Below are 15,311 nucleotides of genomic sequence, written 5' to 3' on the forward strand. Positions count from 1 at the left end.
GTTTCCATTTTTATTTGAAGGTCTTGTTAATACCAAGATTTCTGTGACAGCTTAATTCTTAGTATTTTTTTTTCTCCAGTGACCTCTGAATTTTTATTTGCCAGCTCCTTCCCAAGGGCACCTCACTTCTGTTGCTTCAGTGTCTCAAAACTTTGGTGTCATTGGTCTCAGACACTAATTTTCCATCCACAATTTTGTGGGCGATGGTCCTCTTGGTGGTTTGCACAGAGGTGCTGCTGCTGTCCAGGGCAAGGCTGAGATTGAAATCCTCCCCATCTTCCAGCAGGCAGCAGTACATGCGATCTCAACCTCCAGCTTGACCTTGATGTTCAGCAGGGGCTCATACTCTTGGGCTTAGTGCTGTCCCATTGTTCGAGTCTGTGCCAGCTCTGACTCTAGGTACAGCAGAACCCCACTGAATTGCTCCATCTGCATAGTGTAGCAGGCCTCAAGGTCTCTCAGGCTGTTCTCCAGGCCAATCCAGATTCCTCATGGATTCCAGGTCAGTATCAAAGTACTGAAGCTGTACTTCAGCTTTGTGAGTGTCATCTCAGAAGCTCCAACCTCAGAAGACTGAGAGGTGATTATTGTGGTGCTCTCCTCAATCTGCTGGAACCAGTCCTTGTCCAGATCTAAGTTCTTCTGAGCCAGCACATTATATTGAGCTCTGATGTCTGCCATGATCTTGCTGAGGTCCTGAGATTTGGGTGCATCCACCTCCACAGTCAACCCAGAGCTGGCAATCGGCTTGAAGGATGCTGACTTCCTCATCATGGTTCTTTCTTTCTTTTTTACCAGTAGTAATATTATTTTATTTTATCTTTTATTTTTTGAATAATTTTACTGAGAAACAAATAGCAATGAGACAGTTTCACAACTGATTACTAACACATTTTCAAAAACTAATGCATTGCATATTGTTGTCTTAGTGGTTATTCATTGTACAGGATGCAGACATGATATCCTGTCTTAAACACTATTAGAACAAACTGCTCTATTCATAGAATTAAGAGAATGGAGCTGTATATTTCTCCTATTTTGAGTATACTGATACAAAATGGTCATTCATTTATATCCCACTTTTTTGGTTAGTTTTGTCAGAGAAGAGCATTCCTTTGTCATTTAAATACTGTAGATGTGTGAATTCAGCAAAATGTCTCAATAATAGTAGTGGGTATTCTGTAAGTCTGGCAGTGTCTGAAGTTGTTGACTTCAGCCTCTTACAGCTCAGCGTATTAATATGACTTTACTTTTTTATAATTTGTTTTCATACTTTTCTGCTGGATGTTTAAGACTGAGATAAAACAAGACCCATATAACAAGAAATGTAACTTTTGTATCTGATAAGATTAGTCAAATCCCCTCAGGGTTTAACCTGAAACCCTGTACCGCAGTTTGTAGATCCTTTGTTAGTGTTAGCCATGTGGATGAGTCACGGTCATTGTTGAGCAATTTGCTCTCTGTGAAAGCCTGAGAGAATGTTTTCTCTCCATGGGACTCGCCTTACACACAATCTGCATCATCATTCATTTTCCTCTGTGGTCCTATTATCTCCTTGATCAGAAAATTTGGGACACAACTGAGTTGTATGATGTTACTCTACAGGTTCTCCTATGCCTTGAGTCTTCACTGACCTTGAAAGGCTAAGGCCAAAATGTTTGCTGTCCTTGCAACCCTTCTTTTACTCTAATTTTTGGTCTGTAAATTTAGGTTGTTCACACTCCAGAAGAGAGGCTTATTATTATTACTGTATAACATGGGCAGTTGAGCTTAACCTCACTGTCTGGATATCAAACATCTTAGACATAAAATAGAACAGGTATTTCCCATCAAGTATTGATATGCTAAACTTTGAGTCCATCCAGAATATGAAGAAAAAAGATTAAAAAGATAAAAATTTTAAAAATAAAGAATAAGCACTTACATATTTTTACACAGAAATTTAGAAATCTAACCATACACAGCCTTGTAGCAGGACAGTCCTGTGACATTTATTTTGTTACTTTGCTCATAGTTTCTCTTCATGAATATCAGCTCCTCCTTCAGAATCTCGATTTCTGTCTCCAGCTGCAGCTGAATGATTTTGGTGTCATTGATGACCTTGCGAAGCCCATAGATGTTATTCTCCACAGACTGATGCATCGCCAGCTCTGTCTCATACTTGACTCTAAAGTCATCAGCACCGATAGCTTTGTCAGTCTGAGGACAACGTGGGTGTTGTCCACAGAATTCACAAAGATCTGAGCCTTCAGCTTCTCCATGTTCTTGAAGTAATGGCCCTAGTCTCTGACCTGGTACCCCTTCTGCTCCAGGTGCTCCTGCATCTGGCTTTCCAGCTTCCGATTTTCCATCTCCAGACTCCTCACTCTCTTCAGGTTGGAGGCCAGGTTGTCATTCAGGTCCTCCATTGTCTCTTTCTCAGTCTGGATGCTGCCCATGTTGGTCAGACCCCCGGCCACTCCCGTGGCCAGACCCGCAGACTCCGTGTCACCCCGGAGGATGGTGCAGCGAGACATGGAGATCCAGGATCCTGAGCCTCCCTCGCCAGCATAGACTCTGGGAGCTCTGCTGGCCCACCTGACCCATTGGCTGGGCACCCGGACTGAGCCCAGGGACTGGGAGTTGGTGGAGAAGGTGGTGGAGTGGGTGGTGACACTCATGCTGCCCCCGAAGAAAAGAGAGACTAGGACTCAAGTTCGGGTCCCCAATCCTCAGTATCTTTGAAAGAGGAAAAGCACTGTGGCTATGTCAATGACACAAAGACCAACATGATGCACAAAGCAACTAAAAGCAACAATGAGGCCACCATTAGCAAAAGAAATGGAGTATCTAATAACACTATAAACTAAATGGCTAAAAATAAATGTTAGTAATAATAATAGTGAAATATTGAAAGAAAAGAATAAATGGAATGAGAAACAAAAGAAAAGAATAGGAAGGGAGGAGAAACAGAGGTGTTATTTTAAAAAGAAAACTAAAGAATAAATAAAATTAAATAGACTTAAAATAATACAAAACATTAATATACAGTAAAGAGAAAAATAAAACCAAACAAAAATCAACAACAAAAAAGAAAATTACTCTAAAAGTCTCTCTACATCATATTTTTTTGGTTGAGTAGCTTTTTTCTTGCACCAGTAGTAGTGTTATACACTGAATAAGATGGAGCAATAGTGAGTTGTGACAGGGGTTTATTGTGTTTGCAACAGCCTTTTTTCTATTTGAATGCACAGTCACACATCTTCTATAGTTTTTCCTCTCCTTCCACTTTGGCTTCTAATTTTCCACTGTATCTCTTGATTTCCTTCCATTTAAATAAAATCTAATTTCCTGTTTTCTGTTATCATTTACTTTGCTCCTTATTTATGTTTTGGGTTTGTCTTATAAGAAAAATGAGGTGATGTTTGGTCCAGCATGTCTAGTTCATCTCACTTGACATTATGGTCTCAAGATGCATCCATTTTCCTGTAGACAGCTTATCCTTGTTTTTGATAGTGTTCTACTCTATTATGTGTAAATAGCAAATTTTCTTTATCCTTTAATCTGCTGAATGGAGATATAGACTACTTCAAAGATTTAGCAATTATGAAGTCTGCTACTATAAACATGGACATGCATGCATCATTGTAATCTGATGTCTTTGACTTTCAGGATGATACTCAAGTGAAGAATATCTGGATCTAGTGACCTGGGCATCTGCTTTTTTTTTTTTTTTTTTTTTTTTTTTTTTTTTTTTTTTGAGATAGGTTCTCATGATGCAATTTGGGCTGTACTCACTTTTGTAGCCCCTAAGCTGCTCTCAACTCACAGTGATCATCCTGTCTCAACCTCCTAATAACTGAGATTACAAATGTGAGCCACCACATCTGTTCCAGGGCCAGCACAGCATGTGGGGCAAGGGATTAAACTCGGGTCTTTGTGCTTGCCAGCCCCTGAGCTATATTTCAAACCCATACCAAAGCGTGTTCTTAATGTATTTTAATTTTGTTTCTAAGAGTTTAAATGTTATTTAGCAGCAGGAAGCAGAGCTTGTATTCATACCTCATTTTAAGCAATTTTAAAAGTTTAAAACAAACCCAAAATCAAAACAGGATTATGAAGTAAAATTTATGTTTTCTCTGACTCAAGTCTAGGCTTAGATTCCTCATTGAGCTGACTGACACCCTTTCTTCAAACAGCGAGAAAATCCAGCATCACAGCAAATTTCATTTTCATGACTACTATTCCTAGTATTACAATATAAATCTTATTCTTTGTTTACAAACATGGTAATAAAAGTAATTTTATGAAATTTCAAAATAGAGTACATACATAAAAAAAATAGAGTACATAGTAAAATAATTGATTCTTTACTGCTAGTTTCTAGCTATTCTCCCCAGAAAGACACAAGCATAGTAGTTTTTTATTAGGAATTTTTGAATGATTTTGTGTTTACATATATATGCTTACATATAACAATGTACTAGTAATCTCATATATATATATATATATATATATATGTGTGTGTGTGTGTGTGTGTGTGTGTGTTATTTTTTATTTTATTTTTGCAGTATACCAACACAATTTTATATTTGGCTTAATAGACTTCCCTTGTGTTTTTATAACCTGCATTCCAATATGTACCTTACTGAAATTTACATTTTGAATCTTATATTATGTTCAAGCTTCAATTTTTCCCACTGAAAGAAAAAGCCAATGGACCTCATGTGTGTGTGTGTGTGTGTGTGTGTGTGTGTGTGTATTATTGAAAGCACTTGGTTTGCAAAAGATTACAATGTCTTTCAATAGGTGCATGCATTTGTTCTATTCAATGTGGGCCAGACACTAACAGCTTCCTATTAGAACAGTTTGTTTAAAACTTGCTAAATGCAAATAAACATCATGTGCACCAAAAATAAACCAGAGTATACACTCAAAATCTTTCATTTCCTTAAAATTACTCCTAATTTATGTAAACAATGAACAGACTCTTTTTACAGTTACTGCAACTAACACAGCAGGAGCACACACTAGTGAAACTATTGCATTTCCAAGATCAGTCAAGGATTGCTCAAACAGATCATCATCCTTTTCCATAGTTTCAATCATTTTCTTCAAGTTATTTATCTCCTCATGCATTGCCTCTGATTTCCCCATGAGTCCTTCTTCATGAAAATCTCTTTGCAACTAAAATAAATGGATAAAATTTGATAAGCAAAAACATTTTTACAATACTTATATTTTAAGAATTACACTTTAAATAAAACTTAGAAAACTGCATTTAAATTCACCTAAAGTATTTCTGCACTCACATGTGAAAAAAATTCGATAAACAATATTATCTGAATGGGACAAGATTTGGTGAAGAAGAAGCATAGATTTTCCTTATTATTATTTATTTACTATTCATTTCTCCTGTGCTGAGGTATGAGAAAAAAATCTTTACATACTTGTCAAAATATTCTATTGTTCTGTGACACAGAATCTCCATTTCTCTTGGACAGTATGATCACCACATCATGGTGAGCATTAGAACTCATCTAAAATGTATTGTGCAATGCCAAGATGGTAAGAGCAGAGTTGCTTTGATGCCATATGCTAACTCAGGCTGGCTGTCCACATGTGGAGCTATGGTTTAGATCTGAAAACTCTTCCCAAATACTCATGTGTTTGGAATTAGACTGGATCATCAGAGCGCTGTGCTCTCCAGGGCATTTACAATTTATTATCTCCGTGGGCAGATTGCTGCTGTTAGTCTATGGGGCCTGGGAGGAGGTGGGTCGCTGGGGTATAACCAGGAGGAGACTATTCTTGTCCTCAGTTCATGTCGTCATGTCTGCTTCCTAACACAGTTTGGGTACTGTTTCCTTTGCCAAGGCCCTGTCCCGTGCTGTGTCAGCCTTGGAGCCTGTCCACTAGGAAATGTTGGAGATTTTATCCCACCTACTGGAAACTCACGAGGCTACCTGGAGACAACTACAGTAGTTTTGTATAGGTTATCACTTCATGAGCTTTTAAGTATGACATTTCTGATACTTTTATGTCAAAATGGATCTAGTTCAGGGTCTTTGGAGACTATAAGACTTCTGATATTATGGGCATTGTTAATGGAAAACAGTTGGGACTGACACTAACTAAATATCTCAAAATTCTGTGTACTCAGGTCCTGCTTAATTAATCCCATGTGAGATCATTTTATTAACTTTCCAAACACAAATGCTTTTCATAATCTCCAAGGAAAAATAGGAGTTAAGATAAGCTGAATTTTCAGAGTATAAAATGGAGCAAGAGGCTGCAGAGATAGCTCAGTGGTCTAAGCTGCTGCCTGGCAAGTGCAAGGACCTAGGCTCAATTCCAGCACCACATGCCATGCTGTCACCACTCTGGACACAGTGTTCTGGCCACTGAATCCAGGCATGCTGGTTTGCACCTGAAATCCCAGCACTAGCTAGGCTGAAATAGGAGGATCACTACAAGTCTAAGCTGCATAGTGAGGCCCCATACCAAATATGCGAATAAAAAAAGGAGAGAATCCAAAGCAGGATTCAAACAAACAAACGAAGGGATTCCACCCTGGATGAATTTCCAGCACCAAATGGCTCTGGTGCCCCTTTCCATGATCTGGCCACAACATTCCGCATCCTGCTAATGCACAAATGCCCTCAGAGTTACTGAGAAGGGCCACACCCACCTGCAGTCTTTGGTGCAAAATTTTTTTCTGATCTCCCAGGATGTTCTCTTTCTCCACCTTCAGCTTCTTTGCCAACTGTACCACATTTTCCTTCAGAGACCTCTCTTGAGCTGCCTTCTTCTGCTCTTCCTCCTGTTTTTCCTGGTTTAAAATTTCTTGTTTCCTCTCAGCTGCCTCTTCCTTGGCCATCTCAGCTGCTCCAGGTAAGGTTCAGAGAAGGGAAAAAACACAAAATTGAAAGCTAATTTCTGCCCTCCTGAGCTCAGACATAAGATCAAATCTGAAAAGAAATCACAGAATTCTTGCAAGCCCACACCATCCAAAGCAGCATAGTTGGGTGTTGTTTTTTTTTTTTTTCCTATTTACTTATTTATTTATTTTGTATTTTCGGGAAGGGTCTATAGGATTGTTCAGGGTCTCATTACTAGTTCCGAATCATAGTGATCCACTTATTTACAGCCTACCAAGAGCTGGAATTACAGGGGTGCACCACTACCCCCAATCTCAATTGCCATCTCAATGTGCCCCGAAGGCGGGTGCAGCATGAGAGGCCTGGGGATTGAACCTGTGGCCCCTGTGCCTGCTTGCAGGTGTTGTAATCCACTGAGCTATTTGGCTGGCTCTTTACAGTGCAGTTTAGAAGGTGATGAGAAAGGCCTTGTCTCTGTAGCTAAAGCACCCTAAATTCCATCATGTTCTTCTCCCTTTCATCAGAGCATGCGCTTCTCAGAGAGAGGATGCTACAACTTCATAGAACAACTTGTGGGATCACTCAGAGTCACTATAAGAATCTACTCATTCCTCGGAGCTCATCTGCTTCACATACCTGCTATGGCCTTTTCGCCATCAGTAAGAGCTTTATCTGACTGCAGGATGGATTCTTCTATTGTTGCCTGGGACTGCAAAAACTTTTGGAAGACCTCTCCTGCCTGTGGAGACAAGAAGGAATTAAACACTTTCCATAGAGAGAATATTTACACAAAGTGAATATATGTATACCATGTTGCATCATGATTACATTTTTAGTGGCTCTCTATAAACATATCAAGCTTCTCAGTGTAACCAGAGACTCTGCAAGCCTATGTGGTATCTCATTTCCTTCCCCTGAGCCATCTCCCTGGTCTCCGTGCTGCACCTGCTCTAGCTTCCAGCCAGTCAGATTCAAGAGCATTTACAAAATCCACAATCTCTGACACATTCATACATTTGTCTTTCAACAAGAAATTCAGGCTCAGTACTGTGTAGCTTTAATCTGCTAGGCCTTCCAGTTCAGTAGTATCAAGGATCCACTGTACAAATATATACTACTTACAGCTATTTGGAGATTGAAGTCAACAAATACTGTGAAATTTATATTACTTTGTTAAGTGAAAATCTGTATCACTTATACTCTTTCTGTTTTAATTCTAATTTGTTCTTTCTTTAAAAAATAAAAAAAAAACACTTGAGAAAGAATTTCTCACTAAATTTATCACCAATATCAATTTAATACATGGTAGTAGTGGACTATGAGGTCTGCTACCCCCACCTATATCTCCCTTTTCACTGTTTCATAAGTTATACCACAGAATAAGCACATCTCTACTTAGTTGATCTTGTCTCTCTTATTTTGATCAGGCTGCAGAGGAAAACATCTAACTGATCCATGAAAATATCTGGCACTAAGAGCACTAAGCACATTGAAAATCATCTTCTTGGCGGATGAAATGACTGATTTTTTTCTTTCTTCCTCTTGGATTCCTGAACTACTTACAGTTTCTTTAGGAATGAACTTTTTATTCTCAGAGATATACAGTCAGCAAAGCATTATAGTGACAAGTGGGCTTCTGGGTGTCATCCACAGATGTAGTACAGTCCTTGCATGCAGGAGGCCTGGTTCAGATCTCCTACCCTGGGGAGGCTTGTGAACATTTTGTGCTATTCTCCTATTTCTTTATTACTCACAACTGGCTCGTGAGAGCCATTGACATTATTCTCTAGACTTCCCCAGTTCCCGCTGGCCTCACCTTGACTCCTTTCCTAGGCACCTTCCTATAGTCCTCTTCAATCTGTTTTCGTGTATCCATGTATAGTTGGTGCCCTCCAGGAACCCAGAATGTTCCTGCTAAAGTGCTTTCCATTAATGGTTTTGAAAGTTGACTCAGTTCTTTCTGGCAGTATTGATCAGATTCCTCTTCATTCTTTGACAAGAAATCCTTCTTTTCATCCAAAATTATTTTCTGCAAGGAAAAAGTGCAGATATGCAACCTGCCTGGGAAAGGAAAGAACATCCCAGAGAACCTAGTAAAAATATCAACCTCTTTTTTTAATGTCAAAATTATTCTAGCTTAGTAAAATGTATGATGAATGAGAAATCATACAATTTGACTTATTGAAATCACTGAAAACTTCTGACAGACAATAGGAAACTCTGAAATTTTCAGGACACCGAGATGCTTGTCCTTGAAAAGAAGGAGCTGAATTTCACCATGTCTATGGCTTCTTACGGCTAGATCCCCTCTGGTTGTATCTTAGTGCCATAATGCATAGCAATGAGCAATGCCCTGGAAGGATAACCTTGTAAGAGAAACTAAGTTTCCAACAACGGGACATGGCACATCGAAAAAGCCAACCACAAGGGATGAGTAGCATGTTCTGGACAGGCAAGCAATTAATGGAAATTATAACAGAACCCACTGAAGTATTAAAGAGGGCATTTATTATGGTTATGTGTCATTTACACAGAGATCCTGCATAAAGCGTTGATTTATTGTTACTATTATTATGATGATGATGATGATTATAATATTTTTCTTTTAAGCACTGACATATAGTTTTAGAAACTCCATTCTCAGAATTCAAAATGTTTACCTTGGAATTTGAAATAACCCACAAGCATAATACAGTCACCTCTAGGCTTTATTAATCAAGAAAGATGATAAATATTGAATAAGAAACAGTACCACCAGCTGCTTCTGGAATTCCTGATTTTCATCCTTGAAGGAGCACTCCATGAAGACCTCGATGGCCTCCTTCTCGCAGGCCGCGTGTACGTCCAGCAGCTCCTGGAGCGTGTCTGTGGGGAGCCGCACTCGCTGGGCCATCTGCTCGCTGTAGTGGGCAGCTGCCTTCTGCACGGCCGCTGCATTCTCAAACTGGGCCAGCGTGGTCAACGCATTCTCCACACAGGGCACCGCCCCACTGTTGATGGCCTTCACGTAGGTCTCCACCAGAGACCCCAGCCCTGAATGACCCGGAATTTTTAGGTGATAAATAAGAACATGAAAGTACAGTAGGTTCTAAGAATATTGGACTACCTTCCTAAAATCACATATCTCTGTCTCTGTCTCTTTCCCACGTGCACAACTATGTCTTATTCTCATCTTTTCTCCTCTTAGTCTCTCATTTCCATTGATTTCTGCTTCAAGGCTTTTAGGCTTATCTTTTTTTAACCAGGAATCAAACTCAGGACCTTGTACTTGCCTGGAAGTCACATAAAACGCTGAGCTACAGCACCAGCCCTGTATAAAAGCTTTTAAAAACTAGTTAATATCTAGCTTCACTTAATATATTAAATTGTGCATGGAAAACAAAATTTCTAAATTATAACTTTATAGATAAAGGAGAAGTGAAGGAAATCATGGAAACAAAAGCTTTGTTAATAGAGGAACATGGACTCATTCAGTGCAGATGGAGAATAGGAAAAAAAGATCATGATGTATCATATACTGGTACATATTTCCTACAATGAATGTGATGATTAGGTATACCTAAAATGTACCAGAAAATTTAATTACTGAAAGAAAGAGAGAAAGAAGAAAGAAAGAGAGTGGGAGATAAAGAAAGAACAAAGAAAGGAAGGAAGAAAGAAAAAAGAAAGAAAGAATGAAAGAAAGAAAGGAAGAAAGAAAGAGAGAAGACAGAAATCTCACAGAAGGAAGCCACTTCTCAAAAAAAAAAAAAAAAAAAAAAAGAGAAAGAGATCATAGTTCAATTAGTTAAATAATCTCAGAGTATATTTGCTCTAATTCTGAAGCTTCCAATGGATCTTCAGGATCTTAGGGAATACAATTTATATTTAGAGTGCTTGAAACTTACAGAAAGTTTCCTTGTTCTCATTGCAAAGAAACAGTCCCATGCAGGGCTATCTCTGAGCAAATAGTCTATATCTATTTTCACATAGTAATTTCATTACAAATGGAAGGTTTTTTTTCTGTACAGGGTGTCACAGTGCAGCTGGGACTCATAGTGATCCTGCTGTTTTCAGCCTTCAGCCTGGGATTATAGGTGTGTGCCAGTTCACTGGACTTCGTGGCTGGCTCAGCATGGCTGAAGGCAGACTCAGAAAAGCATGTGGTGCCAGAGATTGAACACCAGTCCCTGCGCTTGCCTAAGCAGGCCCTTAGTTCACTGAGCTATCTCTCTGGTTCACAAATGGAAGATTTTTTCCAAATCACATACTTGTATAAAAGTATACAATTTGGAAGAGGATGGAAATTGTAACCTCATTGAATGTGATAATTATACATTATATCCACCTCTTTATAGAATATAAATATGTGAATATCATGGCAGCATAGTTAAAAATAATGTATGGTAATTTTATAATATATTCAACATAAATTAATTGATCCAGACATATGTCAATAAGACTCACGATTTCCAGTGATCACAATTCCTTCTTTGAGGGTCTTGATCTTTGCATTAGTGAAGATATAAGAACAGAAACTACATGTTTGCTCTTCAAAATCAGGATCCAGTTCATCTTCTGAGATGTTCTCAATATGGAGTAGGCGATGTTTGTCATCTGTTGGCCGATCAAGGACAAAGCAGTTGCGCTCTGGGAAGAAATTCCTGATGCACTCCCTGGGAAGATTGACTACTTCTGATTTGGGATTCTCATCTAAGGAATGGGAAAATGGAGAACAACGAGATAGTCTTGAGACAGGGAGATCAGAGGGATTTTTTCATGGAAATTGTATCTTTGCAGCATTCTACACTTACAGAATACCTTTAATATAAACGTTTAATGTTTTTTTGTACATCAAACTGTCACCAGTGTTAGAACCAAATGCTGGGAGTATAGCCCAGTGGCACAATGCTTGCCTAGTAAGCATGAAGCTCTGTTTGGTTACCAGTGTTAAATAAACAGATAAATGAGATAATGGGCAATATATATGATTTCATATATCCTCAGATATATATAATTTATTTCAGTGGGGAAAAGCTTTTGATTCATCTTCACAAAACTAAATATGGCCCTGATTATAAAAGAATAGTTTATTTGATATTTACTGAATATATAAAAGTTCAGATAAAGCTAAGTAATATTCCATTATATAAAAATGTCACAGCTTTTTTATCCATTCCTCAGTTGATGGACACTTGGCTTGTTTCCAAGATTGAACTATTACTAACTGAGATTTTTATAGGTGAAGAAATGTGATTAGAAACCATACGCATTAGTAAAATAAATAATGTATGTGTAAGCATGGTATTTTCTCCCCAGTGTAAGAAATTGAAAGAATAGGTAATACAATAGATATTTTGAAATGGAAGGAACCTGCTGAAAGTGAAAGAACTGAGATGGAGAAAAAGACAAAAGAAAAGGAAATAATATATTTATATATACACATAGAAGATATTTAAGATAATTGTACTATTAGCTTTATTAGTTCATTGAAAAGAGCAGTTAGTGCTTATATTATCTGATCAATTTTATACGCCTATATCTGGTAATCTGAGCAAATGCTTTAAAGGTAAAAATTAACAACATATTAACAATTGTTAATGTCCTATCATCTTTTAAAAATACCATATCATTTTTAATGGATCGTTCAATTCATTTTTGTGAAAATGGTCAAGTGTAAATTTCTTTTTTTTTCTTTTCTTTTTTCCCCATAATTTTATTGATAAACAAATAGCAATGAGACAGTTTCAAATCATATTGCTAGGACAGTTTCAATAATTAAAACACTGCATACATTCTTCTTAGTGGTTAATTGCTGTACAGGATGCGGACTTGATATCCTATTTACAAACACCATTAGAACAAATCACTCTATTCATTAAGAGATGCAACTATATATCTATCCTAACCACTTTGAATACACAGATACAAAATGGACATTCATCTGTATACCCTTTTTTTGTTAAGTTCTGTTATTTGAATATTATAGGTGTGTAAACTCAGCAAAATATTCTAAAAGAGTCCAGTAGCCCATAATAGTATTGGGTCTTCCTCTTGACTGGCAATGTGAGAAATTGTTGACCTGAGTCCCAAGTGTAAATTTCCAGTCTACTCATTTCCTTCTTGAAATTGAAATGTGGGACCAAAATGAGGAGAGACTTCCAGGGGATACGAAATGATATTGATATAAAAATTAGAATAAAGAATATACCATGATGACTATGTAAGAAAATATATTTGGTTGCTAAACTTATTTCACTGAAAAATTCCAACTATGTAGAAATAGACAACAAAGCAGTGGTTTCCAGCCTCATAGGGGAAATGAGCAGATAAATGTAGGCTGGAAGACACAAAGTAGGAGATTTATAGGGCACACAAGTCTCGAGACTTGAACAAAATGAAGTTAGCGTTAAAAAAACTATTGTAAAGCTTTCACTGAGAGTTATCAATTTTACCTGTTTTCATCACAATAATTATGTTAAATGATAGATGTTGCGTGATAGTAACCACTGTACTATCTGCATCTATCCTATGTTATCATGCCTGAAATATAAAACATAAAGTGCAATTTCTAAAATTTGACACTACAATGGCTTTTAAAATAATCACAACTCTCCAACCCCGAAGTCCACCAAGTGAGTGAGAACTTCTGCGACACTCTCGGGACACTCAGATCCAGCCCAGCCTAGGCACAGAGAGCACATAGGAGAGCTTCCAACCTCCTTGAGTCAGCTAGATACCTCCAGACCAAAACTCAGGCACTCACGTGAGTGAGACCCTCTTCCACACCACTAGGACCCCTGCAAACCTCCAGCGCCCCTGCCCCAAGCCCACCAAGTGAGGGAGAATTTCTGCAATGCTCCTGGACCCCCAGAACCATCCCAGCCCAGACGCGGGTAATATGTGAGAGAGCTTCTGTGCTCCCCTGTGCTCCTTGGGTCAGAGGCACAACAGAGGGGTACCACAGGTTCACTTCTGAGGGCTGCAGCAGGAACGAGCTGAACACAAAAGCTAGACACAGGCCAGGCATAACTGGAAAAACGCAAACTTAATAAATCTGCAACCGAATTTCAGTAGGTACTAAGGTAATAACTGCAAGAAAGCACTACACCAAAGGTCAGAGGTCAGTGCTATATGAAATGACAAAGAGAAGGAGCAAAATGCAATCTCAGGTCTCGAATCCACCCATAACATGTTCAGAGTACACTAGCTCAGCTGAAATGAATGAAATAACAGTGTCAGAAGTAAAGAAACAACAGCAGAAAGTTATAGTGGAACTCAGAGCAGAATTAATTCCTGAAATAAAAAAGAAATCTCTGAATTTGGTGCATCTGAAGGAAAGAATCAAATGCAGAAAAATAAGGGGGAAACCCAATTCCCACCCAGAACAAGTGCAGAGGACATTAGCTCAGATGCAAGGTATGAATTAATAGTGTCACAAGTAAAGAAACAACAGCAGAAAGGTATAGAGGAACTCAGAGCAGAGATAATTCCTGAAATTAAAAAAGAAATCTCTAAATTCATACCATCTGCAGTAAAGAATCAAATATGGAAACATATGGAGGAAACCCAATTTGAAAAAAAAATCTGCAATAAAAGAACTAATAACTGCCTCTAAAAAAACATTGACTTAAAAAATAAAGCAGATTAGAAATATGATGGATTCCTTGAATGAGCAATACAGGAAAGAAATAGATCACATGAAGCAGAGTCAAAGAGATATAGAGGAACTTAAAAATCTCAATTACAAGCCTGGAAAGCCATTTTAGTGAAAGTAACGTCAGAGTTTCAGATCTTGTAGATGCTGGTACAGGTAGTGAAAAGATGAGAAAGGATCTCTTAAAAACAACTAGGATGCAGGAAAAACTAATCCATCACCTTCAAGACAATGCAAAGATGAACAACGTGAGACTAATAGGTATCAGTGAGGAAGAAGGAGTCAATAAAAATGATATAAAAAGAATATGGGCAGAAGTAATAGCAGAAAATTTCCCAAATATAAGGAAAAAATCTGACATTCAGGTAACCAAAGCATTCAAAATGCCAAATAACTTCAACTCAATTAAAAACACACCAAGACATTTAATAGTCAAGACAAAAGAATTCAAGCACAAGAATAATATCCTTAAAGCCACTAGAGAAAAGAAGCAGATCACAAAGGAAAACCCATGAAAATTATGGCAAACTTCTCTTCACAAACCATGAAGGCAAGAAGAGCATGGAGCAGAGTACTCCAAGTCCTCTATGAAAACAAATTCCACGTGAGATGACCGAGGGCCGCGTAATCCTGAATAGTCCCAGAGCGCAGGCCCGGCGAGTGAGTGAGATGACCTGGGGTCCTCCGAATCCGGAATAGACCCAAAACACAAGCCAGAACAGAACCCTTCAGCAGAACTCCCTGCAAAGAGGCTAGAGGCAAGACCCACCCAGCTGATTCAGGAGCAGAACATCTTGCCAGAGAGACACAAAGGG

The 15,311-nt window shown here is 38.3% G+C and overlaps 1 protein-coding gene and 1 pseudogene across 2 annotated transcripts in view; both read right to left on the reverse strand.

The window, feature by feature from the left end:
* Positions 1 to 136: 136 nt before the first annotated feature.
* Positions 137 to 2,660, reverse strand: LOC101581029 (annotated as a pseudogene).
* A 1,837-nt stretch (positions 2,661 to 4,497) lies between these two features.
* Positions 4,498 to 15,311, reverse strand: part of LOC101582866 (guanylate-binding protein 6-like) — a 33,309-nt gene continuing 22,495 nt past the window's right edge. Inside the window, exons 7-12 of one of the 2 annotated variants that reach the window (XM_023708664.1) lie at positions 11,307 to 11,552; positions 9,613 to 9,893; positions 8,677 to 8,889; positions 7,497 to 7,599; positions 6,671 to 6,864; positions 4,498 to 5,166 (exon numbers count right to left, since the gene is read on the reverse strand). In XM_023708664.1, coding sequence (XP_023564432.1) covers positions 4,948 to 5,166; positions 6,671 to 6,864; positions 7,497 to 7,599; positions 8,677 to 8,889; positions 9,613 to 9,893; positions 11,307 to 11,552 — 1,256 coding nt within the window. In that variant the 3' untranslated portion in view covers positions 4,498 to 4,947. The remainder of the gene's footprint in view (positions 5,167 to 6,670; positions 6,865 to 7,496; positions 7,600 to 8,676; positions 8,890 to 9,612; positions 9,894 to 11,306; positions 11,553 to 15,311) is intronic. The other variant, XM_004648532.2, reaches the window with a different exon arrangement.

This window comes from Octodon degus, unplaced genomic scaffold, assembly GCF_000260255.1.
Source record: "Octodon degus isolate 3935 unplaced genomic scaffold, OctDeg1.0 scaffold00430, whole genome shotgun sequence".
Taxonomy (NCBI): domain Eukaryota; kingdom Metazoa; phylum Chordata; class Mammalia; order Rodentia; family Octodontidae; genus Octodon; species Octodon degus.